This window comes from Pezoporus wallicus, unplaced genomic scaffold (assembly GCF_028554395.1).
Source record: "Pezoporus wallicus isolate ANWC-B61680 ecotype Strahan unplaced genomic scaffold, APGP_CSIRO_Pwel_v1 contig_5552, whole genome shotgun sequence".
Lineage (NCBI taxonomy): Eukaryota > Metazoa > Chordata > Aves > Psittaciformes > Psittacidae > Pezoporus > Pezoporus wallicus.
The window spans coordinates 4,953,089-4,981,027 of record NW_026640754.1 but is presented as its reverse complement, the minus strand read 5'-3'; the positions used below and the strand labels follow the sequence as shown (position 1 = coordinate 4,981,027).

General features: G+C 38.8%; 1 protein-coding gene across 3 annotated transcripts; it reads left to right on the top strand.

Moving 5' to 3' along the window:
• Positions 1-328: 328 nt before the first annotated feature.
• Positions 329-24,883, top strand: TRAPPC11 (trafficking protein particle complex subunit 11). 3 transcript variants are annotated; one of them, XM_057420287.1, is made up of 29 exons: positions 329-678; positions 1,611-1,780; positions 2,301-2,371; positions 3,196-3,310; positions 4,697-4,796; positions 5,556-5,629; positions 5,860-5,956; positions 6,796-6,929; positions 7,265-7,412; positions 8,246-8,339; positions 9,911-9,990; positions 10,087-10,165; positions 10,254-10,308; positions 11,389-11,534; positions 12,657-12,718; positions 12,815-12,947; positions 13,577-13,707; positions 14,203-14,358; positions 14,873-15,060; positions 15,225-15,373; positions 16,867-16,988; positions 17,655-17,774; positions 18,154-18,219; positions 18,321-18,477; positions 19,901-20,009; positions 20,842-20,933; positions 21,826-21,959; positions 22,339-22,506; positions 23,943-24,883. In XM_057420287.1, the coding sequence occupies exons 1-29, from the start codon at positions 475-477 to the stop codon at positions 23,985-23,987; spliced, it is 3,399 nt and encodes a 1,132-aa protein (XP_057276270.1). In that variant the 5' UTR covers positions 329-474; the 3' UTR covers positions 23,988-24,883. The 3 variants fall into 3 exon arrangements, with proteins under 3 accessions (XP_057276270.1, XP_057276271.1, XP_057276272.1); XM_057420288.1 differs by lacking the exons at positions 20,842-20,933; positions 21,826-21,959; positions 22,339-22,506; positions 23,943-24,883 and having other exon boundaries at positions 19,912-20,009; XM_057420289.1 differs by lacking the exons at positions 18,154-18,219; positions 18,321-18,477; positions 19,901-20,009; ... (2 more) ...; positions 22,339-22,506; positions 23,943-24,883 and adding an exon at positions 17,836-18,134 and having other exon boundaries at positions 17,655-17,805.
• Positions 24,884-27,939: the final 3,056 nt, after the last annotated feature.

Sequence of the window (27,939 nt, the reverse complement as noted above, 5' to 3'; positions counted from 1 at the left end):
CCGAACGGCCCCGCCCGACAGCCGGACGGACACACCTTCCCTACGGGAAGCACAGGTCACCCAGTTGCTCGTTGCTATTGGCCCCTTCCGCCCACCGTCACCTCCTCTGTGTCTTTCCATTGGTCGGCTCCTCTAGTCTCCCCTCTCTTCCTTCTTTAGCTAACTGGCTCATTGGCCAGTGACGTATCTGCGTGGCCTCTCTCTGATTGGCCGACGCCCGGCGTTCGCTTCCCGGGCCGGCGGTCCTCCCTCGCTCTACCCGCGGCGCCTCCCTGCTGGCGCTGTCCTGTCCCGAGCTCCAGCCCGCAGCCGTGAGCGGCACCGCGGGAGAGACGGGCCCTGCGCTGTGCCAACACCTGGCGGGGCAGGAGGAGAGCTCCCGCAGCCGCGGAGGAGCGGCCGGCCTGGCCCGCGAAGGCACCGTGCTGAGATCTGCCCTCCTGCCGCCTCGCAGGCCGCCTGCCTGGGTGCAGCATGACCCCGACACAGTGGGACTTCCCGGTGGAGCTGTGCTGCCGGCCCATGGCGTTTGTCACCCTCACCGGCTTGGACGTGGTGTACAACGCCGTGCACCGGGCCGTGTGGGACGCCTTCTGTGCCAACCGCAGAGCCGACCGCGTTCCCATCTCCTTCAAAGTGCTCCCCGGCGACCACGAGTACCCCAAGTGCAGGACGAAGGTAGCGAGCGGCGTGTGCCCCGGCTGGTCCCGTCCTGGCCGGGTTCAAGCCTCTGCCTGTGCAACAAAGGCCAGCACCGGGCGCGGGATGTGCGGGAGTTGGAGGCTCCCCGTGGGGGAAGGGCCGTAGCAAGGGCTGGGCTGCTCTGCCTGGTTTGCAGACAGCCGAGCAGCGCTCGCTCTGCTCGGCGGTAGCCGGACCTCTGCTGTCTCTTCCCTCCCTGTTGGGAGCTTGAGGAAGAAGTGTCAGGGCCAAGGGCATTGTAATGGAATGCTATGGATGCCTGGGAAACCAGGGTGCCTTAGCTCGTAAGCCAGAAGCAGGGAAAGTCAGTATGATGTACTTCTACCTCAAGCTTTGAGGTATGCTTCTAAAATTCGAGTTTTAGTGAAACCTGAAGTTTAACTCTGGAGAAGCTAGATGTTTAAAATCACTGTGTTCAGGGAAAAACGTAAAGCCTTTAACCAAATGAAGTGCAGCAGAAAGAATCTCTCTGCCGTACTTTCTGCTTTGCAGTGGCAGTTAAAAAGCAATGTCAATGGGTTCCACCCTTGGAAAACCATGTTACTCTGTGATGCTGGCAAACAGCAAGAATCCAGACTGGTTTCTCCTGGCTCAGTTTGAGAGCCCTGTTTTAAATTGAGCCTAATATTTGATGAAAGTTTGTGAAACATGTTTCTGAACTTGACCCTTTTCTCCAGTTTACCTGGAGTCTGTTCTTTGTTGCTGATATCTCAGACATCGGGCCCTAATGCCAGGTAACCAGGGGTATGTCTTGTTTAATAGGAAGCAAGGGCTTGAAGGGAACAATGTTAAAGTGAAGATGACAGACATATTCTCAACTGACAGTTGTAGAGGCAGTTCCCTTCCTCCTGCTATAAATATCTCTAAATAGATTTGGTAGCTTGGTTTAATAATCTCAATATTTTCAGAGGACATCCTATGAATGGTATATTCCAAAAGGAATCCTGAAGACTGGTTGGATGAACAAACACCTGAATTTGGTTCCAGCACTTGTGGTGGTGTTCTATGAACTAGACTGGGATGAGCCACAATGGAAAGAAAAACAGCTGGAATGTGCTACTAGAGTTGAAATTGTCAGGTAGAGTCTTTTTCACTTAGTGCATAATGTACATGGTTTAGTGTGAAGTGTCCCTGCCCATGGCAGGGGAGTTGGAACTAGAGGATCTTAAGGTCCTTTCCAACCCTAACTATTCTATGATTCTATTACAAGCTAACGGTAAGTGCAAATTGCAGAACGCTTCGTGTATGCTAAAACATATAGATATTCTTAGACACAAATGAAAGGGAACTTGAACCTTGCTTTGTAATGTACAACTGACTATAAAGAAACTATCTTTTAATACCTTATTTATAAAAGCTACTCAAGTAAAAACAACCCCTGAACTTTTGTTTACTTAAGTCAGGACAGCTGTTCTGTCCCATCTCAACAAAAAAGAAGACATGGCATTCTGTGGATGGTGCAGCATGTTGTTGTATTCAGGTTTATTTTCCTCTATATAAAATTCTTTCAGTGCTTCCATCTAGACTGAAATCTCATTTTGTTCTCATTATTCAGAAATAAGAAATGAAACCTTGACTCTGTGCTGTTTCTATTTTAGGCAAAGCTTGCAGGGAAGAAATACGAAAGTTGCTGTGGTTTTGATTCAGAAAAAAACACCATTACCTCCAGGTACTAGAAATCTCTCTGCATGGTTGTGGCGATCTCATTTTTCAGAGGGCCTGATGGACTGATATCCTTTGTCACATTATCTGCATTCTTAATCTAAGGTCATCTACATATGTTAAATGTATTGTGGCTGCAGGAGGGTGTACAGATAGAAAGAGTGCTCTAAGCATTTGATACTTTTATCCTTAACGTTTTCCTCTGAAGTTCAAGTCCATCTTTTGATGCATGGTATCAAAAATGGTTTGCCAGTGTAATGCACTGGACATGCCTCCTTGTAAGCAACTGCCATTTTAAATCCTGCTTGAGACTGGGAAAAGCTGTGAAAGCAATGAGAACCTAGAGGGAAGGGTATTTGGTACCTACAGAAGCCTTTCGGTTTAACTCGGCTTTAATGGTTGAATTTTGCGAGTTAAGTGGATCTGTGAAATGTGATATGTTATAACCTTATGTTTCCGTAGTGCTGCTGCTTGGCTGTAGCTGCATACTTTCTAGTGTCTGGCAAACTGTTTTTTGTTTTTTTCTCTGCCTGCTATACATGTTTGTCTTTTCTGGATGCTGTTGTATTTCTCAAGACACATTCTCATGTTCTGTGAGATGAAAATCTTATGTCATACTTGTAGGTTGTTGCTAGCTAAGCCACTCCTAGAAAGTTTCTGTAATGTGTTCTGCTGGATGAAGCAGCTAATACTGTGGAAGTAGGAAGAAAGAATGTGGTCTTAGGTTTATCTATCCTACGTTTTTCCATACCATACTAGTCAAGCTTTTAGAGCTAGTTTGACATTGCAGCACTGTATACCACTTACTTGTGCTTTCCTTCACTTCACTAGGGGAAGATGTTATTGCATCAGAGAGGGCAGCAGCTTTATGTAATGCATGTGACCTTTCTGGAAAATCCCTCTTTGTACTTCCACACACTGATCATCTTGTTGGTTATATTATAAGGTAAGTGACTGTAAGACACTGTTTTGCTCTGCTGACCATGGATTGGTTTACATGACAGTAGGCCTGCTGGCAACAGATGGAGTACACCCATCTTAGAGGTGGAAAGTGATCTTTGCACAGGAGTTAGCAGGGCTTATGGAAAGATCTGTAAACTGGATTTGGAGGTGAAAAGGGATAAAACCAGGCTTACTAGAATTAAGCCTAGGGGCAGCATGCCAATGTTTGGGGAGCAGTATGCTAGTGACAGCCTTCAGTCTGCTATCTCGGCTTAGGTAGGGGGTGGAGATCCATGTTATAGCAAAGATGCAAAAGTTAGGTTAGAAACCATGGAAGCACCTGAGAATTAGGGCTTTCCTCCCAAAAGGAGGCGGAGGGATAAATAGCCCAGTTGAAGTGCATCTACACTAATGCATACAGCATGGGCAACAGACAGGAGCTGTGGAAACCATTGTGCAGCAGGAAGCCTATGACATATGCACAGCTGGAGTGCTGCAAGGGATGGTTATAAACTCTTTAGAAGGGATAGAGGAGGTAGGGTAGCTGCCTTTGGAAGAGGGGCAAGCAACTCAGAAGGACTACAAGGATGTTGTGAGGTTGTGCAGGGAGAAAATGCAAACAGCCAAAGCCCAGCTAGAACTTAGTCTGGTTACTGCCATAAATGAGAGCAAAAAATGTTTTTATAAATATGTTAGTAACAAAAGGAGGCATAAGGAGAATTTCCATCCCTTATTGGATGCAGGGTGAAATATGGTGACCAAGGATGAAGAAGAGGATGAGGTACTTAATATCATTTTTGCCTCAGTCTTTAGTGGTAAAACCACTTGTTCTCTGGGTACCCAGACCCCTGCACTGGGAGATAGGGATGAGGATCAGAATGAAGCCCTCATAATCCAAAGGGAAATGATCAGTGAGCTGCTATACCTCTTAGACACCCACATGTCTGTGGGGCCAGTGGTACAGAGGGAGCTGGTGGAAGTGCTCACCAAGCCATTTTCATCATTTCTCAGCAGCCCTGGCTAACTGGGGAGGCCCAGTTGACTCCGCCAGTTGTGACACCCATCTATAAGAAGGGCCAGAAGTAGGATCCAGGGAACTACAGTAATTTTTTACATTTCTTGGAAATACATCTTAAAATAAATTATTACGGCCTTTCAAAACCAAAACCTACTTTTATACTTTGTGCTACCCTGGTGTGATGTGTTGAGTGAAGCATTTTTGTCTGCACTCTTTCCCTGTGTGGCATCTTACAGGAGAATTTAGTAATACCTGAAGCTAATTTGTGAACCCTAAAATAAGCATGATTGAAAGTAACTTGTTCTGAAGTATTTCAGAATTTCTTTGTGTGGGGGAGAAACTTGATGTAACTTGTGAGCAACTTTGTTGCAGGTTGGAAAATGCTTTCTATGAACATGCACAGACTTACTATTATACAGAAATAAGAAGAGTTAAGTCTCATAAGGAATTCTTGAACAAAACCACTCATCAGGTAACGTTGCCCTATTTTTTAAATACTTTGCAAGTTATATTGCATGTTAAAACATTAAAATAAGGGTTGTTTGTTGCTTGAACATTTTTATTCCCCCTCCTTCCAACTTAAGATGCTTTCTCTGAGCATAGAAAGTAAACCTGGTTTTATTTTCTGCAACTTACTTTCATTTTGATTGGTTTTGTTCTTATATTTATCTATCTTTCGTACATTTTCCTTAGAGGAAAAGCTACAGCCCAAAAATTATGTCCTCCCATTAAAAAAAACCTCAATTATTTCGTTATCTATGTTGTTTAACCTATGTGAATGCAGTATCTGAATAAGTTGTGGGAAATGCTTCCATTAGATACTTCAAACTCAAAGTTGCACTTAGTTTAGCTTTTTAACATTTGCTTTTCAAATTGTCTCCTCAGACAGACAATGTTCTGTTGCAATTGCCAGCTTCCTTCTCTTGGAAGCTGCAATCCAAGTGGTAAGCTCCAGACCAACAATGGACATTGTTGGTGTAAAGAGTTTTTGGGGTGTTCCAAAGCCTGTCCCCTGTTCCAGGGTAAAAGGCTTAGAATAGATTAAATCCTGGTGAAACATCACTGCTATATCATAGTCACAGAGAGGACTATTAGGAAACGGTTGCATAGTCAATTTTTCAAATCAACTGTGGTATTATGTCAGCCTCTACAATTATCACCTTTATGTGCTTTGTAGGTAACAGATATGTTTGGATGTTTGTGAATGATGTACATTGGTTCTGTTTTGCAGCTTTTATTTGTTAGACACCAGTTCAAAATAGCATTCTTCAGTGAACTGAAACAGGATACTCAGAATGCTCTCAAGTAAGACTCATGTAATCTTCCTCTCTCCTCTCTACCCCAAATTACTTCTAAGCCATTGACTATAATAAATGTTTTCTTGAATGCAGAATTATTTAAACATGTATACAAGGGGTGAGTTTTTCATTGGGAAGAATGCTCTGATTGTAAGGCTGTTTTCTGCTGCTGGTAATCCTATTCCGAAACTTCATTATCTTGTATGATTTAACACTAATTTAAGTATTCCTGTTTAGAAATTACAGAACTGCCTATAATCTTGTGCATGAACTGAGGTCTCATGAAACAAACATGCTGGAAATCAAGACCATGGCAGGATTTATAAACTACAAGGTAACAAGTGTACTTCTAGTCTTTGACAACCTTTACTTAAAAACAATAAAAGATGCATTTGAAACCCTTACACATTACATTTTACATTGCTTTTAAGGAGATGGATTAGAAACAGGTATTAGTAGAGTACCAGTTAGACTTGCAAAGTCTTCTGAATTCCACATGAAAGAAAGTTCCTTAGCTGAAGTTTGGGAGTATCTTAAAGGATTTGAGTTCATCTGAGATGCAGTCGTCTGAAAAACTTAGAGACTCTTAACTCTCACTCTGTGCATGGGGGGAGGGGAGGGATGAAAACAAGGGTTGCTTGTTTCTTTTAATATTTGTGTCTTCTCGCAAAGATTAAGCCAGTATAGTTCAGTTACTGCATGTTAGGAAGAAGAAAGTAAGTCTTTAAGAATCAGACAATACTTTTGTGGTATCTGGGGGGCTCTTAGGTAAAACAAAACTATCCTACTGTTTACAACAGTACTGGAGTTGGATTCCATCAAATTCCATCTGCAGGCTTCAAACAGAATTACCTTCCTAGTGGCTCTGCATTTCTGTCTTGAATTTGAGTACATAACTCTTTCATTGATGGCTTGGGGGAGAAGGGGAAGAAAAATAACATTAGGTGAAATAGAGGCCACATGGTTTCAGGTGTAGTGCATTATGGTTTACATCTCTCTTTCTCCCTCTTTTCTATGCTATTTGAGTTCTTCAGAAATATGTAAAATTTGTTTGGCTGTATTGTGAGTGGTGGGTTGTTGATGGTTGGGGGGGGTGGTGGTTTTTTTCTTTTAAAGGTAATCCTTAGCACCCCAATACAGTTATTTTTTTCCTCTTATTTTGATTTCTTTTAGATCTGTCGCCTCTGTTTTCAGCATAATACTCCACTGGATGCAATTGCTCAGTTCAGGAAACATATTGACTTGTGCAAGAAAAAAATAGGAAGTGCAGAACTGGCTTTTGAGCATGCTGCCTGGATGTCTAAACAGTACGTTTTTGCTTAGTAATGTTGCTGGTTTAGTTCTTTTATATAGCCTTCTGAAGTTCAGTTGTCTGGGCAAGATACAAATTCTGAGCTCTTTATCTAAGAAAGATAGACTAGATCATAAGAGTTGTATGATGTTATTCTGCTTTGCATTGATTATTGACTTTTTTTTTCTGGGAATGAACAGGGTATGACACATGCAGCCACGAACTTGGAAGTGAAACTTCAGAGAAGTGTTGTCTGTCTTAAGGCTAACCAGAACTTTTAATACATGTGCACCTTTCAGTTCAATTTGCTGTGTTCTGGGCATAATCTTGGCTATGATTTGTTTTTTATAGGTTTCAGGCTTTCGGTGACTTGTTTGATGAAGCAATTAAACTGGGATTGACAGCAATTCAAACTCAGAATCCAGGTTTCTATTACCAGCAGGCAGCCTACTATGCACAGGAACGGAAACAACTAGCAAGTATGCTTTGTAGCCATGATGTAAGTTGGGAAGGCAAAAGTGCTTTGCAAGTAACCAGATAGTAAATTAGCTAATGTTTTAGTCTCAAATGGTGGTGGAATAATCCATAATATGTAAAAAAAATCCAAGCAAAGGATATGTAGAGGGTTTTATTTTTTTCTGATGTTACACAAATCTGTTATCTATTGGACAAGTTCCTCTAGAACAAACATGTTATTTATTTTATTACAAATAATTCTGACATGTTTACAACATAATTATTAAAAAAAAAACAAACAAAACTTTCTACATCTCTAGATACCTGAAAATTTACTGATGCGTTTTGTTTTTCCAGTATATTTGTCTTGATGTGCACTGTATCTGATTACTTATAGGAAGCAGAGAAACAAGAGCATTAGTATTAAAATGTGTGTATGGGGAGGATGATGGTGGTTGTTTTAGGTTTTTCTGAAACTTGCCTGGGAGAAGGGGTTCCATGGAAACTTGATCTCTGCAGTTGATTAACCGTACATGCTAATTGTATGTAGTTACTGTCCAGCTGACGTGTCCTGACTTTTTAAAAATGTCTTTGTTCCTGTTGGTGCTATTCATTTGTTTTTAGGAACTACTATTAAAAAGGATTATTCTTTAACCGTATTTGAGGTGAATGAAGTAGAATGTCAGACTGAATGAGAAGTATTTAAATGTTTGGGTTTCCTGAAGTACTATTTTTATTCAGGTGGCTGGAAAGCTTATATGTTCTAAAGCTAATTTCTTTTTATGTGCATGTGTATTTGAGCATCAAATCACTTTTCATGCTTTAAAATGAAACATGAACCCTTTTTTTTTATTACTATATTTGCTGAATTTACAGTCCTCTGTGATATATCCGAGTCCAGATCCCCTGGAAACGCAAACTGGGATGCTTGACTTCTATGGGCAAAGACCATGGCGGCAGGGAATATTAAGTACGTTTCTGTGTCTTGTGTCTATGGAGTTTGGACAAACTTCTTTAGGTGCTGATCCTTCCCAGATGACTTAGCGGCATCAGCATGTGCTCCCTTTTCCACTGAGATAGACGCAGGGCTGGGACCTCACTCTTTTGTTAGTTGGTGGCATGACTTGAACAGGTGTCAGCTGGAAGCACAGGAAGTGTGTTTGATCTCTGTAACAAACAGAAAAAGGAACCTCAGGTTTATGTAGGATCCGGTCTTCAGTAAAGTTAGGCCATACTGAAGCTCTGCTGCTGCCTTGTTTCTGTTGCTGCCTAAGCTACCTTAATAATTGGCGTGCTGCAGTGAAATGCACGCCTGCAAAGAGAAAGTGGAGAATTGGATGCAGCAAAAGTAAAGACATGCCTGAAATACGACTATTACAAATTTAACTTGCCATCCATATTGTATCCTGTCACCTGTAGATAGGAACTCGTGCCTTTTTTTTTTTTTTTTCTGAAAAAGCTTTTTGGATTTTGAAATGGTTTGAGAGGGTGCAATGCCTTGGTTTTAATCTAATAAAGGGATTTATGGCTTTCCTAGAAAGGAGAATGTTTTCTCAGAAATTTCGACTTTGAATGTACAGCTTTGGGCTGTGTATGAATGCACATGCATTTCTGAGATCTTCATTGTTGACTATGGTTTTACTTCCCTTTCTTCCTCTCCATTTAGTCTCCTATTCTTTATTCTCTGTGTATCCTTTGGGCTTTTCTACTTTATCATTGCCATCTTCTAAAGACTTTGGTCCATTTACTGTGAATACAGTACTATCTAACTTCTTTTATCTTCAAGTGTTACTGTTTTAAAATTAGTTAGAATCTCCTGCCAAGGTTAAAGAGTTTAAGAGAAACTTTACTTGTTAATATAATCATAGTTTTTTATTTTTAATTTGATTAATAATTAATAATTATTAAAAAAACAAACAAAACCCCCCAACTTTCTACATCTCTGGATACCTGAAAATTTACTGATGTGTTTTTCCAGTATATTTTTCTTGATGCCCACTGTATCTGATTACTTACAGGAAGCAAAATTAGTTAGAATCTACTGCCAAGGTTAAAGAGTTTAAGAGAAACTTTACTTGTTAATACATTCATGGTTTTTGATTCCAGGAAAAGTTCATGGTCTTTTAAAGCCCTATACAGTTCTTCATATGTTGGCATTCTCTACTGCTAGAGACATCAGCTTGAAATCTTACTTGAGATCAGATAGGGAAAGGGCTACAAATTTGTCTTAACATATGCAATTTAAATGTTAATAGATGCAGTTGAAAGACTGGGCTGTCTTACTGTAGTTTGCTGGTTTTGGGTAGCTTCAGATAACTTCTTTTAAACAAAGGCGAGATTGTTGTTCCAGAACTTCCCTTCTAGAACGTCGAGGATGCATGAGTTCTTAAAGTGACGTATCCGTTTCCTAGGCAAAAGAATGTTTATGAGTTGGAGTGTGCTTGAGTTGGAGCTTGCATTGCATATAGGTCGCCACATAAACAGTTACCTTTGGGTCTGGATAAAATTCCGATTTCATGGATTTTTCCCTGTCTTATGCAGGCTTTGATCTTTCTGATCCTGAAAAGGAGAAGATGGGGATTTTAGCCCTACAGTTGAAAGAGAAGAATGTCCTTCACTCGGTAAGTTTTACTCGACAAAAAAGCCCCTAAAATTGTTCTCTAACATTCAAATGTTTGCATGTTTAATGATATCAGTAATTGTTTTTTATCTGTTAGGAGCTAATCATCACTTTGTTGAGTAACGCTGTTGCGCAGTTCAAGAAATACAAATGTCCAAGAATGAAAAGTCATTTGAGTGAGTATAGATAATCAGATGCTTTTTTTTAATTAATTTTGCAAAGACTTTCAGTGTTGATCTGGATTTCTTTTTTTCTTTTGATCAGTGGTTCAAATGGGAGAAGAATATTACTATGCTAAAGATTATGCCAAAGCTTTGAAGTGAGTATCATCCAGCATTGCTTCCTTTACATGCTGTTGTTCTCACTGAGACCCCATGTCTTATTACTATGGATTAATGTTGGAAGCTCATCTAAGTTGCTCCTTTTAGCTGAATTGGATTGAAGCACGATCTTCAGAGCCTAGGAACTCCACTTACATTAAAGACAGCAAAACAGATATGATGAGTCAGCTATTAGAGTAGAAAAACTTCCTGATATAAGCTGTTGTGAGGATTTGCCTTATTGGGCAAACTTTTTATTTCTAGCTCACTGAGTGCTCTCTCTGTCCTTCCCAGAAGTGATTTCTGAAACTTGCAATGAGAATATACTTATGTTTAATTACAGATTTGTAGTTACAAAACTTAAAAAAAAAAAATAATAATAAGAAAATGTAGCTGAATTTAGTTTTTGTTTATGTACCAGTGAATTAGGAAAAGGAATTGCTTTCATTGGTGTAGTTTTCTGCTATTAATGTTTACAGAGCTAGGAGAGCTTAGTGCTGAGGTACAGCTACCATCTCTGAAGGATGTGTCTTATGCTTAGTGTCTTAACTTTGTGGTTTTTAAGGGGGAACGGTCAAGTTGGTGTTAAGTAGGAGTCCTGCAGTGTTTTCATTGATTACGTTTCAAATTTCACATGTTGTAAAGGGAGTATGTTTGAGGTAGGAGAGGTGCATTTACTGCTGTTACTGACTGACTGGAAGCTACATGGAGGAGAAGATAGGCTAGGATAAGCAGATCAAAACTTACTGCGTAGTCAATAGTAAAGTGTGTTTTTAATGCAGTGCTGGACTTAGACTCTTCTGTCTAGTTGCTGGTTTTCAAGTTCTTTATGTGAAGACAAAGGAGTTTTCTTGTTGGTCTCTTCTTCTACCCTGAAATAGAAAATTGGTGGAGTAAATGTGTTTCTTTACAGTAATTTTATGCTGTTTTCAATAAGTCATTGCTGTGTGTAAACAGTAGACTTCAATCTAGCATTTGTGTTAGCGAAGATGAATTTTGTATTAATGATAACCAAATAAGTGCAAGCTTCTAAAAAATACTGATGTGTATGACTTGTTTTTCTTTGAATTTTACTGCAGGCTGTTGGATTATGTTATGTGTGAATATCGCAGTGAAGGATGGTGGACTCTTCTCACTTCCATATTGACAACGGCTCTCAAATGTTCATATCTGATGGCTCAGCTGAAAGATTATATAACATACTCTTTAGAGCTACTGGGCAGAGGTATTCTTTTAAGAAATATACTCAGCCTATACAGAAAAATTAGAGTATGTGTATTTGGAAGTCTGACAAATCATCGTCAGGCATGGTGCTTAGAGTAGTTTAGATGTTTTGACTACAAAATATCTGTGTACCTGTGAATTTTTACTACCTTCTCTCATACGCTGGGAGTTGAATTTTCTTGCTCTTATAAAATTCATTGCATTTAAATTGCCTGTGTCAGGATATCTGAGGCACAGAGCTTCCTTTGAGACTGTTCAAGTAATGTAACAGAAGCTTGCTGAGCTTAGCGATGGAGGAAGAACTGTAATAGAGCTAAAGAAAAAAAACAGTTTTTGTAGCAAGTAACAAAGCTAGCACCATTTTTCTGGGCTTTAAAATCTCAATGTGTTTATTTTGGACTTCTTTCTAGAACTCTGCTGATGAAATATGTATGTGGTGTGTTTTAGGAAAAAAATGTGACATAGGGTGGCTGCACAATAATAATGCAAGTCCTGTGTTTTGTATAATGTCTGTTAGTTGACATTTCTGTACAAATAATCTGTTTGTGCCCTGAATCGCTAATTAATAGCACTATTGGAGTAGGTGTGGTAAAAATGGGTTTGCATCTTCTGTTAGCTAGTGCGTCTACTGTGCTTTGTATTAAAGAATAGCTAGTGAGACAAACCCACCTTTTGTGATCTTCAAGAGAAGAGTGTTTACTTTAGTCCTTTCTTTCTTTCTTCAGTCACCTTCTCTCGTTGTTGTTTCTAATGTTATCCAGATTTGCTTCTTTGCATGTTCCAGACTTTTCTACTGTTCCTTCTGGTTTTAAACATAAATAACATTATTGAATAAGCATTATTCTATTGGGATTTTCCTCCAATAGATTATGAAGTGCTTGTCTAACAAAAAATATTTTATTTGGTTCCAGTGGAAGAAAGAGGAAACACTTAAAATTGGGGAAGTTCTGAAAACTGAATGAATCCTTTATTACTGGTAGATAGATGATAGAACTTTTCCCCCCAGAATGTATTGGTTTTTTTGAAAGATGCAATCTAAAGAAAAGGTTTACTTTTAAGTTAAAAAAATAGTAAGGGGACTTGCTTCAGTCTTGCAATGTTTGTTTTTTGTTCTGTTTGCTAGCATCTACTCTTAAAGAAGATCAGAAATCTCGAATAGAAAAAAATCTGATAAAAGTTCTAATGGTAAGTGGGAAAACTACTACCCCTTTAAAAAATCATATGAGTGGTCACTGTTTGGGAGCCCTCTCTTATTGTTTGTAATCTTCTATCTGGATACAGAATGAAAGCCCTGATCCTGAGCCTGATTGTGATGCTGCGGCTGTGAAAGCATCACAGAAGTTGTGGGGTGACCGTGTTTCCTTGGCAGGCAGTAATGTTTTTACAATAGAAGTCCAAGATTTTATACCGTTTGGTAAGTAAGAACTCAAATTAACACCAGATCATAAGTTTTTATGTAGTTGCATCTTGAAATTAAATAATTAGGAAAAAATATAAAGCTATGAAGTGTGTGTTAAAGCCACCAACACTGAAGCTCTTGTTTCAGGACTGCTCTGTTCTTCATCTAAATAGTAAGATAAGAAATCATGAGGGAAGCCCTGATATGGATTACTAAGGTGGAATCCCTGCTTTTTGAAAGACTTCTGCCAATTTGGCATGCTTTGAAGTAGGACCCTGAGGAAACGGCAGAATGTATGCAAAGTAATACTACCCATAGAAAGAGGGGGCATGAGAGGGAGTGTTAACTACAAAAGAAGTGTATCTAAGTGTACAGGGTTGTTGGTTTTGTTTGTTTTGGGGTTTTGTTTTGGGTTGGGTCTTTTGGTTGTTTTGTTTTTTTTTCTGCTAGACGTTTGTCTCCTCTCCTCTGCAAAAGTTACGGCCAAGTGCTGGAAAGTGGCTTTCTGTGACAGTGTTATTAGCCAGATTTGTCCCACTTGCGTACAAATGGAAGTTTTAAAGAGTATGCACAGAACAATCCCTAACACAACTATTTCAAGAGTTTCTTGTTTCTTTCTTTTTTTTTTTTTTTTTTAATTCCAGTGCAATGCAAAGCAAAATTTCTTGCTCCAAGTTTTCATGTTGATGTTCCTGTGCAGTTTGATGTGTACTTGAGAGCTGATTGTCCTCATCCTATAAGGTTTTCTAAGCTATGCATCAGTTTCAATAATCAGGTAACTATGTTCTATCTACCTGTGACCTAGTGATAGCTTATCATAAGAATTGAATAATACCTAAAAAAATCCAAAGTTCTTTTCCAAAAGTTTGTTAATATTGAAGATGGAAAGTTGTTTTTCTTTTTGCATTATTTATCAATTTTGACAAGTACATTGATGCTGCGCTAAAACTTCCCAATGCAGTTTGATTAATTAATCTGTTGTATCTTTGGGTTTTTATTAATGTTTTCTAAAGTTTCAGAAGTATCATTTTAATCTCTTATTTCTCTTTATGTTCTTGCATGAAGTTACATTAATATAATGGATGTTATGTGTTAAAGAATTGCGTCGTAATTACTTGATAAGTCTAACTTCAGTAGTGTGAAAAGTAACAAGAACCCATATAGTCTGATCCAGTAACACAGAGCCTTAATATTTGCTTTGCTACCATTAGTCTCTAAAGATGTCTGAAGTCTGGATTTATCAACATTTTTCCCCACTCCTCCATTATAGGATTACAACCAATACTGTGTGGTAGAAGAAGGCTATCAAAAAAGTGATATTCTAGAACAGTCATCTCAAGGAACAATGTGCTTAGTCCCTGGCAAAACAAGAAAGTTCACTTTCAAATTTGTTGCAAAAACTGAAGATGTAGGAAAGAAGATTGAGGTTTGTCAATTTGTTTTACATCCTTCTTGCTGATGCTTACAAAGAACTCAAAACTACAAAGCTGCCTCTAATCTGGCACCAGTTACTAAAATCAATGCAGTTCCAGATACTTGAGTTCCTGAACCTCAGTACCAAAATTAAGGAAGTTTTATTAACAATTCCAAAGCAAAAAAATTTCACAAAACCTGAAGTATTGCTTCAAGTTTGTGTTTTTATTCATATGTGCAACATCTTTAAAAATAATAAAAAAGAGGGGGAAGGGGTGGTATAGCACTATGGGAGAGTAAGAAACTACAAAATACACTGCACACACATGAACATGGATACTTTTCCCACCACTGTTTTATTAAATGAAATGAATAAAGTGGTGAGGTGTTTTCAGCTTGCAAAGCTTCGAGAAGCTTTATAGTGACACACATCATCATTGTGCCTGTATATGTTGGAAAACTGTATTTTTATGGTAGGTGATCTGAAGACAAAGTTATCAGTATGTGCCTAAATTTGTGTTAATCAGATCACCTCTGTGGATTTGATCCTGGGAAGTGAATCTGGCCGATGTGTGATTCTGAACTGGCGTGGAGGAGGTGGAGATGCTGCTTCATCTCAAGAAGCATTGCAGGCAGCACGTTCCTTCACGCGAAGACCTAGGCTTCCAGATAGTGAAGTGCACTGGGACAGTTTAACTATTCAGGCAAGCACTATGTGAGTAAAAACTTGGTAATATATATAATGTATCATTGTAAATTTCCTGAGAAATCCTAATCTTCTGAACTCTCTTAAACAATAGGCTGTTTTGATGTTTTTAGAATAGGCTTAAAAACTTGTTATTTAAGTAACGTGTAATAACTGAGTCTTTTCTCTTAAAGGATTATTTCTAGAGTGCCAAACATTTCTGTTCAGCTTCGTCATGAACCTCCTGCCCTGACAAATGAAATGTATTGTTTGGTTGTGACAGTCCAGTCATATGAGGAGACGGTGGCCAAAGATGTTAAGCTTACAGCAGGTTTAAAGCCAGGTATTTGTGGTTTATTTTCTTTTAATCCAGTAGCCTCTGAATTGTTTCCTTGTGCTTGATGCAATGCAGAGAAATACAGTAAATGGCACTCTTGCAGTAATGAAGAGCCAAACCAAAGTGAAGGTTGGGAATTATGAGGTACTAGTGGTAAGAACAAGAATGAACACTCTTACTCAGTTATGGTTATCTTAACCACTGCTTGACAGTGGTGTTTATGTGGGTTTTTCAAAAGATAAGTCTTTACAAGGTTGAAAGAAAATGTGGAAGCTTTTGTATCCCTTCCTAACCCTTAATTTGCTTATAACTAAATCATCCTTTTCCCAAGCAGCAGATCTCTTCCTTGCTGAGATGAAGGTATTAGCCAGTTCTAGGTAAATGTTTTCTAAGTGTAGTCTTCATGGGTTTTCTCCTGCCCTCACCCATGCTTTTTTTCCCGGTCTTGTACAATGTGGTTTGCTTTTTAAACAAATGGAACTTTGGGGAGCAGTGGAGACCTGAGACAGTATTCCTTTGAATGAAAAGGAAAAAATACAAGTGTTGTATGTCTAAGTCTTCGTTAGCTGTATGTAGTTAATTGCTGACAATTTTCAGTATGTGAAGTCCAAATGTTATCTTTGGTATGCCTTTTTGTAGCAATTACCCAAAAAGGCACAAATATTTTTAGGATACTAGCATATAGGATGCAGTATATGCTGTGAACTCTGAAATGGAACCACATTTCCCTGTACAGTGGTACAGTTCTTTAAGCTTGTTTAATTGAATGTTCGGGCTTGGCTTCTAAAGTAGTGTTTAATAGTTGGTCTTGATTTTTATTTTTATTCTCCCTCTTGATCTTGACTCTTAACTTGTGATATGCAAGGTCAGTGTGTGTTTGCCCATTACATTAAGAAAACTATTGAAATTTGACATTTCATTTGTAGGGAAGGCAAAATATTTTCCTCAGATTCAACTCTTTGGCTTGCTTTGCTTTGAAAGTTATTCCACATGATTGCAGTAATGCCCGCAGTCTAATCAACCTCTGATTGAAGAATGGTGTTAACATTCATATGTTTGAGTTTATGTATTTTCAGTGCAGATTTGGAAGAACAATTTTATAAAGATGTGAAATCATTTAGTCATGCTCCTGAAAACAGAAAAATCACAGTACAGTGAAACTTCTATTTCATATAGAGTACCAAAAAAAGCTTGAATCACATAATCATGTTGTATTTTGTATATGGTTCGGGAGCACTATTTAGGTATGAATTCTTTTTTTTACTGGTATAAATAGATGAAACACAATCCTTGCAGGATGTGAACCCTCCAACATAAGAAACTCAAGATGTTAAATCCGTCCTCTGCTGGTACTTTTGAGAAGTTCCCTCAACCATATGAACAATGTTAATTCCTCATTCATTGTTTCTTGAGATTGATGTCTTACTATTTTTAGTTACTGCTTTCATGCTTCAGTGATCTAAGCCTGTGTGAATATGAAAGACTGTTTTTTATCCTAGGGCAAGATGCGAACCTGACTCAGAAAACTCAGGTGACTCTTTGTGCAACAGATGCATGCGATGACTCCTTTCCTGCACTGCTTCCTGATATTCCTGTAGGAGACTTGCAACCAGGGGAAAAGGTGAAGGCTTAAAACCTTATTTGTATATTACACTTAAGAAAATGGGGATCAACCAAAAAAAAGCTCTCATAGAAGGATCTGTGTTTAGTTCAGATATCTGAGCCAATAAATTAAATAGTTATGGCATATTTTACCTATTACTTAACTTGTAGTTTAGCATTTCTTTAGCTATATATTCTTTTGGACTACATTTGGGAATAAGATGTATTCTGGGATTGATAATACATGTGGGAGATAAGAAATGAAATAGAGGCTAGTCTTAATTATTAATTAAATGTACTGCCTAACAGCAGTAGATAATAATAGTCAGTAAGTGTGATTCAGCCTGGTAGAGGATCAAATGTGCAGGTGTTGCATTGCACCAAACTGAAACTGTGACTAGTAAATTAGAAGCTGATGTACCATATATTATACAGTAATGATTCTCTTGTACTGTTAACTAGCAGACAAGCAGTAGTAGTGGAACAACTGGAGCTGTACTAATCTGATTAAAATAATTCACTGTGTGACTAAGATCATGCATTATAGGAGATTCTTTTCATGTAGACGGCATTGTACTATTGCCCTCTTGGGCCGAGTAAGATGATCAAGAAGTTTGGATAGCTCTAGGCCTAATTAATATAATTTAGGTATAGCTTGACTTATACTGTCTCCTTTATTTTGCAGCTGGAAAAACCAATATACATTCGTTGTGGAACAGTTGGTGCAAGGATGTTTCTGGTTTATGTTTCTTACTTAATCAACACTATCGTTGAGGGGAAAGAAATCCTCTGCAAGTGTCACCGGGTAGGATGTAAAGATGCACCAGTTGTTGGAGGTTGGAGATGCATTCATGAAATTGTTGGAGATACATTCATGAAATGCAAGAAATATTCTCAATTTAAAGGCTGTAATTCCAAGTCTCTTAGAAACCTTTCTAGTAGACAATAAAAATGCCAAATCAGCAGTATGGTAGCCCAGTTTAGGGTGAGCAGTTTCATAACCAGAATCAGAAGACAAGTTTTCCATATTTAATATCTTAGATACATTCTGTCCTGGGGAGGACTTTTTACAATGATGATTAAAAGTTACTTTACATTAGTAACCTTTAACATAAATAGCCATATCTAAAACTAAACATAACTTTTTTCCCCTCTTCTTCCTTCCGCTTTTGTTACCTATGCAGGATGAAACTGTAACAATAGAAACAGTATTTCCTTTTGATGTCTCCGTCAAATTTGTCTCCACAAAGGTATGTGTTTAAGAAGTTGCTGTTATTTTCAAATTGCACCATTTTCAGTAGTTGTGCCTTATTTAGTTAGAAATATCCAGAGCTCGTGTCTGTCTTCACAGTTGGAGCACTTGGACAGAATATTTGCAGATATACCATTTTTACTGATGACAGACATCCTGAGTGCTTCTCCTTGGCCTCTCACTATTGTAACCAGTCAGCTACAGCTATCAGCTTTCATGACACCAGTAGATCAACTGGAATCTTATGTGGAGAATGGTAAGTTTTCTTAAATTATGCTCTGTATCAGAAGGATACTTTTTGCATAAATTGGGAATAAGAGGGACATCTTAAAAACCATTTGCTTATCAAACTCTAAATAGAAGGAAGCTGCTTAATACTATAGTTGCTTGCCAGAACATAACTTAAACAATAGTTCATACAAATGTAGTTGTTCTTCACTAGATCAAGTAAATAGACTTGAATCAGTAGATGGTAACCAAAATTCTAGCTATAACAGATGTAAGGGAAAGCATCTGAAAGTATTTCTGATACACAAAGTTTTAGATATCCAAATGAAAAGACACTCAGTATTTCCAGTGTTTATGGGCTTTGTATGCTTTCTGGAATGCAAGCCCATTAGCCTTTGGATGCTGCCTCTACGATGTAGTAGTGTGATCCATGTCCATGGTTGCAGGCATGAAACTGAAAAATGTGAAGCTAGACAGAGTGTGCTGTGAAAGAACAGTTAAAAGTAATCATCTTTTTATACTAACACAGTTTAATAACTTATTATTTAAATGTCTGCATTTGTTGAGCCAGAGATATGAAAATGTGTGTATTCTATCATATCTGGGAATAAAATGAGGCAGTCTGGATGGCTGCCTGACGGTGGGGCAGCTGTCCACCCATGCAATTAAGGACTTGTAAGATTCTAGTTCCTGTGTGGATTCGAGAGTTACCTGGCAAAAAGCAGTTATTTCCCAGGTCCTTTAGTTTTCAAACTATGATATTTCATCTTCAACTCTGGCACTTTGTGCTTGTGCCAGGAGGTTTGAAACCCCTTAGATACCAGCTATTCAGCTGCCCACCTTCTGGGTTGGGTTATTTGTTTTTTCTGTTTCTTCCTTGTAAGACTTAACAGAGATTAACGATTAATTTTGAATGACTGAAACATATCTTTTCTGAGTACTTTTTTTTAATAACTGTCTAAGGGAAAACGTAGTTTTTTCTCAGTCCATTCAAGTGGAGAGGAGGAAAAAGGAAGAAAAAAGAGTAAAAATGTAAAGCTGGTAGATATTTTTTGTTCCTCTCTCATCCACTTGGGTGGGAGAGGAAAAAAGTCTGTTGTTTATCGTGCTTTAAAACTAAGATTATCTTATGCCTTTGAATCTGCTGTGGGAGATGTGTAGAACTTAAACTGGTGTTATTTTGTGCTTTTTGGTGTGTATGAACTCTAAATTTGCAATGACTTGTACTGTGTACATGACAGGCCTTATGATGCCGTTCAGCAAGTAAATTTTCATAGATCTGTGTGTTGTGATACTTCATGATCTTTTTTAAATTTACATATTCTGTAGGTATACTTTTGAGAGCACTTCAGAGGCCTTTCTGGCTGAACACTTGTCATATTGGACTTTTAGACTTGGTGGCTTCTGCAGTAATGATTATGCTTTGATTTTAAACCAGATCTTGCTGATAGTTGTTTTACAGACAGGTGAGAGTGCCAGTGAGTGCTTTTGCCTTCGATGTCCTCCAGTCACTAATGCTAGTGGAGTAGCAACTGGATGTTATATCATTTCCTGGAAGAGGTAAGTATATATGGGGCTGGATGGGGAGAGGAAGTAAGCTGGTCTGGGTTTAGGGATGATGGTGAGTTGGGTGTGGGTTCTTTAGATTTATTTTGGTGGGTTGGTTTTGTTGTTTGGGCTTTTTTTTTTGGTGGGGGTGGGGAAGGGAAGGGTGGTGTTTCTTTGTTTGGTGCTTTTTTCTTTTTTTTTTTTGGTCTTTTTTTTTGTTTATTTGTTTGTTTTGGATCTTCCTGTAGCAAGCACTGTCCAGACTTCGGACCTTACTAATTACTGCTTAGCTTGTTAGACTTTTGATTAAATACATATTCCATTTAAGAGATAAATATTATGTGATTGTGGTTTTAACATTCCATGAAGCTTTCCTCTTTGTAAGGTCTTAGGTCAATTACAAAGCTGTTTTGTCACCATCTGCTCCTGGTTTTCACCAGTCATGAAGTACTTCCCTTGAGAAGCCAAGTGAAAGGAATAGTTTTACAATAGCAGAGGCAAACTTCTTAAATGGGAAAGCTGCTTTCCCACCCTAGATTGTGGATTTAGGTATTCACTCAGTTTTCCGAGAGAAATGTTGAGGTATCTTTCTTCTAGCTTGCTTTTATTTAGTTTTAGAGCTGTTTAGTTTCCTTACTTGCCTTTTGCTATTTTGCCATGCTGTAGCACTTTTTTAATTTTTCTTTTGCTCAAGCAACCCAATGAAAGGATTTGTTTTTTCCCTTCCACCGCTGAAGTTATGAAAATTTTAGTTGAGTCACATGTAAGTGATGTTCCTTTGGTGTACTCACGTGATACTTTATGTTAAGTTTCAACATGGTCTGCGTTTGACTTTCTCCTGCAGAAGTTCACCTGTGGAAAGCGTACCTGTTGTTAGCACAGTCATTACTCTACCGCATGTGATTGTAGAGAGCATTCCCCTCCATGTTAATGCAGGTAACATTAATTTGATGATATATATGTCCCAGTTAGGATGTTTAGGACTGCTAAAGTTTTACAGCATCCAGAGCTTGCATTTACTGTGGCAAAAAGCAAAAAAACCTGATGTTGGATATTATGGAGCTAGTGAAAGAAACTGTCATTGCTTAGACTGCTGAAAGCCTTGCCCTGTTTCCCTCCTTCAGTTCAAGGGAAAAACTGGAAGGTAGACACACATACATTCTCTTAAAAGCCATCAATGGATAGACCTGTGTTACATGGCGGCACAGAGGCCAGTGTTACTTCTGCTGATGCTGCCTTCCCAGTAGGTTTCTCTAGATACCTATGGCAACAATTGTGCCATCCAGCTACACCCTGGCTGCAGCCCAGGAAAGAAACAGCCTGGAGAATTGGAGCTGCTGGCGGGAAGGTGAACTGTTTCTCTACTAGCACTTCACCTGCACAAGAGCAGAGGGGGAGTGAATGCTCACCGAGCACTCAGAATTCCTATGCTTTCCTCAGTGTGGTTTCCTTTATACTGAAATTCTTCCACCATCCCTTCCTGTTAAAATTTGAAGGAGCTTTCTGACTGTGTCTGATAAGGTCTTGGTAAGCTGAAAATACTTAGCAGCAACCCAAGTGACTTCCTAGTTAGCATTCCTGGACAGTGTTGCCAGTTGAGGGCTTCGTAACTAGGTGTTGAAGAAGTGTTATTGAAAAGTTGTAATGAAGTGGTGTTTTGTTCTTTAAGCTTTTCTTATGAAAAATCTTGTCAGAAATGCTTTTTAGGTACCTGTTATATTTTTTTCTTCAAACTTTTTGCTGCCGTTTGCAATAGATTTTCTTTTTTTTAATGTATGGAACTTTAAAATGTATTTTGTTTTTGAGATTACTTACTTTCTTTCCAAAGATCTGCCATCATTTGGTCGAGTCAGAGAATCTCTACCAGTCAGATACCACCTGCAGAATAAGACAAACTTAGTCCAGGATGTGGAGGTGTCAGTGGAACCCAGTGATGCCTTCATGTTCTCTGGCCTTAAACAGGTACAAAATTGTCACGTCTGCTGATCCTGCTGTCTTCTCTGGTAGTGAAGAATACATTGATTAGACCTACACCGATGTGCAGAAAGCACAAACTCATTGTTTATGGATGTTTATGGTAAATCCTGTCTGGAAGAATGCATGGATACAGACTCCATTTAAAGAAGGGCTAAATGGAAGCCTGACTAGGAGCTGCTTGTCATGTTGTTTATGGGTTACGTGTTTTTTTCAGTATAGAAGCAATAGTTCAACTAGAATAGGAGAGCACTTGTATCCTTTCCAACTCCAGGAACTAAGCTGTATAAATACAAAGTAAACGGAGGAGTGCTTTTGGTCACAGAAGCTATCTATGGTTGTGGCTTTTTTTCTTTTCTTTTTTAAGATCCGATTAAAAATCCTTCCTGGCACAGAGCAGGAAATGTTATACAACTTCTATCCTCTGATGGCTGGATATCAGCAGTTACCGTCTCTTCATGTAAACTTGCTGCGATTCCCAAACTTCACTAACCAGTTGCTCAGACGATTCATACCAACACACATTTTTGTAAAGGTAAGACTGTGAGAAGTGCTGTGTGTTTAACGGGTCCCTGTGGGGCTGCTCAGTTTTGAGGGACGACCCTCCAGTTCTGCTCAAAGCTGGGTGTTTCTAAGCAGACTAAAATGGCCAGATTCTAACTGTTATTTGCTTTGAAATGTCTTGGGTTGTGCATTGTTGTCATCAACCAAAATCCTTAGAAAATCTGTTTAAGTACAACAGGTATTTGGATACAATTAAATGAGGGAACTGAATGCATTTAGCCTGTGCTTGGTATTCCAATTCTTACTCTGTAATATGAGTTTTAAAGTTGTCTGTATTTTGAGTACAGTGGAGTGAGATAAATACCATACTTTAATACCATAATTTGTAGCGCTTCTGGGGGAAGAAAAGAAAGTGTTTGAGCAACCCACATGACTAGGCTCAGAAACACAGCAGCATCCCACACCTCCATAAATAATTTCTAAAAACACATTGTCTTGGTGAATCACTCAGTCTAGATTTATTTTTTTTTCTTAAGTGATACAACTCTGAAAACAATTCAGTGTGTCATGAAAAACAGATCACAGGCTTCTTTTGACTTTCTAAGAGTCATTTAAATCCAGATGCCCAAAACAGTGCTTTCTCATGCCACTACTTCTGTCTCCAGAATACTGTATTCCACTTTTAATTAGACTCTTAGCAAGCAAGGAGCCAGAAGAGTTTGTTTATATGACTTGAGGTGGACTTGTTCAGGCATTTATAATCCTGTTTCCAGGAAACGGGCCTGGCATGCTTTCAAGTTTGTTTTAGCCAAAAGAGATGAGCAGAACTTACCTTTTATATATGCCATCTGTCAGTGGTTTTTATAGATTGGCTGTCAAGATGGCCTCCGAAGTCGATACAAAAGGTGTTCCTCAAAAGCATGGTGTACCCAACACTCCTGTGGAATCTCTTGGGCTTCAGAATTATTTGCTTTTGTTTTGGAGTTGTCAGGACCTCAAAACCCCCTTATTTTAAGGATGCCTTTTCTTCTTTGAAACTTCCTCCTTGCTCTGTCCCATCTCTAGTGACTCTGCTTAAAATTCCTCCAAGAAACTGTCAGTTTCATTCCTGTTTTGTTAATAATAATCAGCTTTTTATACTGTGGTAATCTCAGAACTGTGATCACCCAGGCCTTGTCTTAAGCTGTCCAAATGTGTACAGAGATGGCATTTGACAGGGCAGTTAAGGAGTGGAGGCCTCTAACAAGTATTCAGTGGGCCAAACTGAAGTTTCAGTTGGATATCTTCTGTGTTTGTGCTACTATTGGAAACCAATAATACATACAAAGCTATGCTTGTGTACTAGAGCTACATTGATCAACATAATGTATTGCAAAGCGAGTTTCATAACAGCCTTAGTCTTTTGTGTGGGGTTTCTTGTTTGTCTTATTTTTCCTGTTGTAATTCTCTGTCTTTATTTTCTCACAGCCTCAGGGTCGTCAGGCAGATGATAACTCGATTGCAGCTGCATAACTGTTGGACCTCTGCACTTAAAGAAAATGGTTTGTTGTGCAGGATATGGAAAGCTCACTTTGGAAACGTGGCTTTGATCAAACCATAAGAATTAAACTTCATTTTTGAATTGCAACTCCTGGCAGAACTAATGTTTTAAACACCTCATGTCTTTCTTTAAGGAATAAACACATGGGGAAAACTTGGTGCTTTATTTAACAGGAACATTCTTTTGAAGTTAACTTTGACTCTTAGAAGTGTTATTAAGGCGTATTACATGTCTTGAGTATTTAAGTGAAGAAATGCTAATTCATTTGACCGAAACTGAAAGATGTTTTCATAATTAAGAGTAAGTTGAAGTCCAGAGTTTTTACTTGGAGAGTTACAGCATTGAAAATTATCATCCGCTATGGCAGTCTGTTCTGTGCCACTTGTGTTGAGGGCACACCAGGGTTTGCAGCAGAACAGTAAACTACAAATGGTTACATTGCACTGTTGGAATTAAGCAGCTTACTAGTCCTTTAAAACCATAAATCTAAAAGGCCCTGTTGCTCCAGGGTAAGCCATATATCTGAATTTGAATTCAGCAGTTAGTCTGATGAACAAAGTTATTCCTAACAGTTGTACTATCCAGCCTGAAGCTGATATGGGTTTGGATTATTTTTACACACACTGCTTCCAGATTAAAGATGTGTCATGGTGGTCTCCTCCTGTGTGAATTGAAAAAATGGACGTCCTATTGTTGTACAGGTCTGGATGAACTGGTGTTTAAAATACAGTAGATCATGTATATATACAAAAAATGCATTGTGAAAACTTCAGTTGTTTAACTTTCTAAATAATTACATTTTGATTGCTTGGAAAATACCTTATTTATTGTCAAAGTGAAGTTCTAATAAACAGCTTGTGACAGAGTACTCCTGAAACTGTGGCCTTCATTCCATTGTTTTCACAGCTGCACAGCTGTTGTTTCGTAACTGGTCTATTTTGTGGGCTGATCTTTCAGTACTTAAAAGGGGCCTATAATAAAAATGGGGAGAGGCTTTTTAGCAGTGCCTCCTGTGATAGGATGAGGAGTAATGGCTTTAAACTAAAAGAGGAGAGATTCAGGCTGGATGTGAGGAAGAAATTCTTTACAACGAGGGTAGTGGAACACTGGAACAGGTTACCCAGAGAGGTGGTGGATGCGCCATCCCTGGAGACATCCAAGACCAGGCTGGATGTGGTTCTGGGCAACCTGATCTAGATGGAGATGTCCCTGCTCATTGCATGGGGTTGGACTAGATGACCTTTGAAGGACCCTTTCAACCCAAAGTATTCTATGATTTTGAGTCCAAAATAACAGCTGTAATACTTTGAGAAAAGCATTAGAGAAGCATGTAAACATTCCTTACCAGCAGAAAGACTGTAGGCTAATTGGCGGTCCTGAAGAAATGTGCATGAGCATATACAGCTTTTCCATGGAGTGCAGCTGTAGTTTATTAGGAGTTTTTTCTGGTGTATAGAGGTGACTGACAAACCATGCTGGTAAGAGCAGATGAAACCTTCCTTATTCTTTTTGTAACTATCATGAGCTAAGTGGCAGTCATGGAATAGGTATTTTATCTCTTTTAAGAGTGGAAAATGTATTTCATTTCCAGATTATTATTTTGTTTGTTTGTTTTAAGTAGCCACTCAGATTACAGCAACTCTGGCACCTCTGCTACTGCTTCTTAAAAGGCATGTTGATGCAAGTGGTGTGTTTGGTGGAAAACTGGGATGCCTTTTTCCCCCCCACTGAAACGGTCTAATAACAAAATAGTTATTTGCATTCTTTTGAGAAAGGGGAAGGCACAAATTGCTTTCATGGTTACAATGATACAGAAGTCTTAAGTGAACGGTGTAAAAAGGTTTCTACTTAAAATGGGGAGTAGCGAAAGTAGGAACTTTAACAAAATAATGTGGAAATACAGAAATGCAAACTTGCCTCACACCATAGAAAAAAAAGATAACTACTTTGCCATAGTTGTAATTTCTATTCTTTTTCTCGTTTGCAAAGGGAATCTCATTTTGTGTGATCTTATTGTAGCTGTAAACACTACAAAGCAAAGATTTTTGTCTTAGTTGTCTGCAAAGTGCTAGGCACACCTTTTATGCTATGTAAATGACTGATGTGAATGAAAACATGCAGCAAGCAGGAACCACCTTGTTAAAAATGCTTGAGAAGTGATTAATGATGACTATCTTCCTGACTCATAAGACTCTACTGCTGAGGGGAATGTTTGTGATTCATAACCCAAATCACTTTGGAAGTCTTGAGGAGATGAAAAAAGCACATGTATTTCAGTGTAAGTGTAGATTTTTCTATTGTTTATGATGTTTAGATGAGCAGCATTCAAACTTCAGCATATACAACTTCAGTGCAGTCTATTTTAATTGGAACTAATTAAGCATCAAAGAAAAAAATCTACTTTTATACTTTTAAACTAGTTTCTAGACTAGTTTAAAAATAGATTTCAGGGGAAAAAAATTGAGATCAACATGTTCAGACTGCTACTGAGCTGTAGACTTAACCGTAGCACTGTCGTTTTCTCCCCTTTTATGCTACTAAGTGCAAAAGAGGGGAAGAACATGTCCCATCATCTCCCAATCTCCTGGCCTAAAGTGAAGTCTGGAGCAAGGGAAGGTACTCTATACATTCTTCATTGCTTCTGATCCCTGAAATCTAGTTGCAAAAGGTTCAAGAAAAATGAAGGATTAAATGAAAGATTTTAATTCTTGATCAATGTTTAGGGTCTTGTGCAGTGTCTTCTTCAGATCATTGCTTTACACAAGAGTTTTGGAGGTTCTACCAGCTTCCTTTTTGCATGTCCTAATGAACAAGATGCTTCTCTTCACACTTTCTCTGCCTCCTTGTGGGAGATTGGAAGTCTCAAGGTAAGAATACTCATGCTAGGACTCTTCTTCAGGCTTGATGTTGCTCTGTGTAGAGTAGAAATAACTAAAAAACCAAACATCTCAAAAGCATCTTATTCCTTAAACACACTCTTCTGCTTCCTTTTCCATGCAGAAGAACTTGGGCTAAAGGAGAGCAGCCTGCCTTCCCATTCCTCTTCTAGGCATGCCTTTGACAAGAGACTGAGGGCTAAGAGCAGTAGCCTCTGCTCTATTCCAAGGACTGTATTTTACCTGGTTAACTGAAGCGGAGGATGAAGACCTGTGCAGGACTTGTGACTGTATTCACCTTTCTCAATTTCAGAATGACTATGCACATTGCTTTGCACAGCTCAGCTTTCAGGGTGTATCAGGTGTGCCGTGACAGACATTTGCTTGATGGGGTACTGAAGCAGCTTCTACTAGCCCAGTAGGTTTGTCCCACAATGGGTTGTAAAATAGTTTGTGATTATAACACCAGGAATATGGTTGTTGAATAGCAGCAAAGTGCTGCTGAAAGCAAGTTGCATAGTCAGTAAAAAATCAGGTTATAGCTTGATTAGCCATTGCGTAAGTTTAGATAATGCAAGTTAGTTTTAGAGGATTGATTCTTTAGAGCTCTCTGCGGGGATGATTCAGGGTACTGTAGTCTGATAAAACTAGGTAAGGGGAAAACAGTTTCAATTGCTTTGAGGTTTCTGCTAATGTAAACCCTAAAGTTATTATTTTATCTTTTTAAATGAGATGAGCAAACCTAGTGGAAGTGCTAAGTGCCACCTGGGACCTGTCACTCCTGCTAAATTTAAGAGCTAGTATGCTGGGCTATACCTCTGTATTCTGGAAGAAAACACAGAGGTGGCTTCAGATAATATAGCTACAGCCTGGTCCTGACATATGCAAACTGGTTAAAACTTACCCCAGCTGTTCTGCTCCACTTCTCAGATATCATCAATCTCTCTCTACCGGCAAGGATGCCATCCATGCGGAATGTGACTGACCGCCCTCCCCCTTGCTGGTAGAGGGGACTCAGCAGCAACGAGGTGCCTGCTTCTCAAGAAGA

Bases quoted from the DNA above. Each gene is read 5' to 3' on its own strand.
- TRAPPC11 (XM_057420287.1), top strand. From the start codon at position 475: ATGACCCCGACACAGTGGGACTTCCCGGTGGAGCTGTGCTGCCGGCCC. The intron at 5,630-5,859 runs GTAAGACTCATG...ATTCCTGTTTAG, and splicing joins GATACTCAGAATGCTCTCAA to AAATTACAGAACTGCCTATA. The intron at 22,507-23,942 runs GTAAGACTGTGA...ATTTTCTCACAG, and splicing joins CAACACACATTTTTGTAAAG to CCTCAGGGTCGTCAGGCAGA.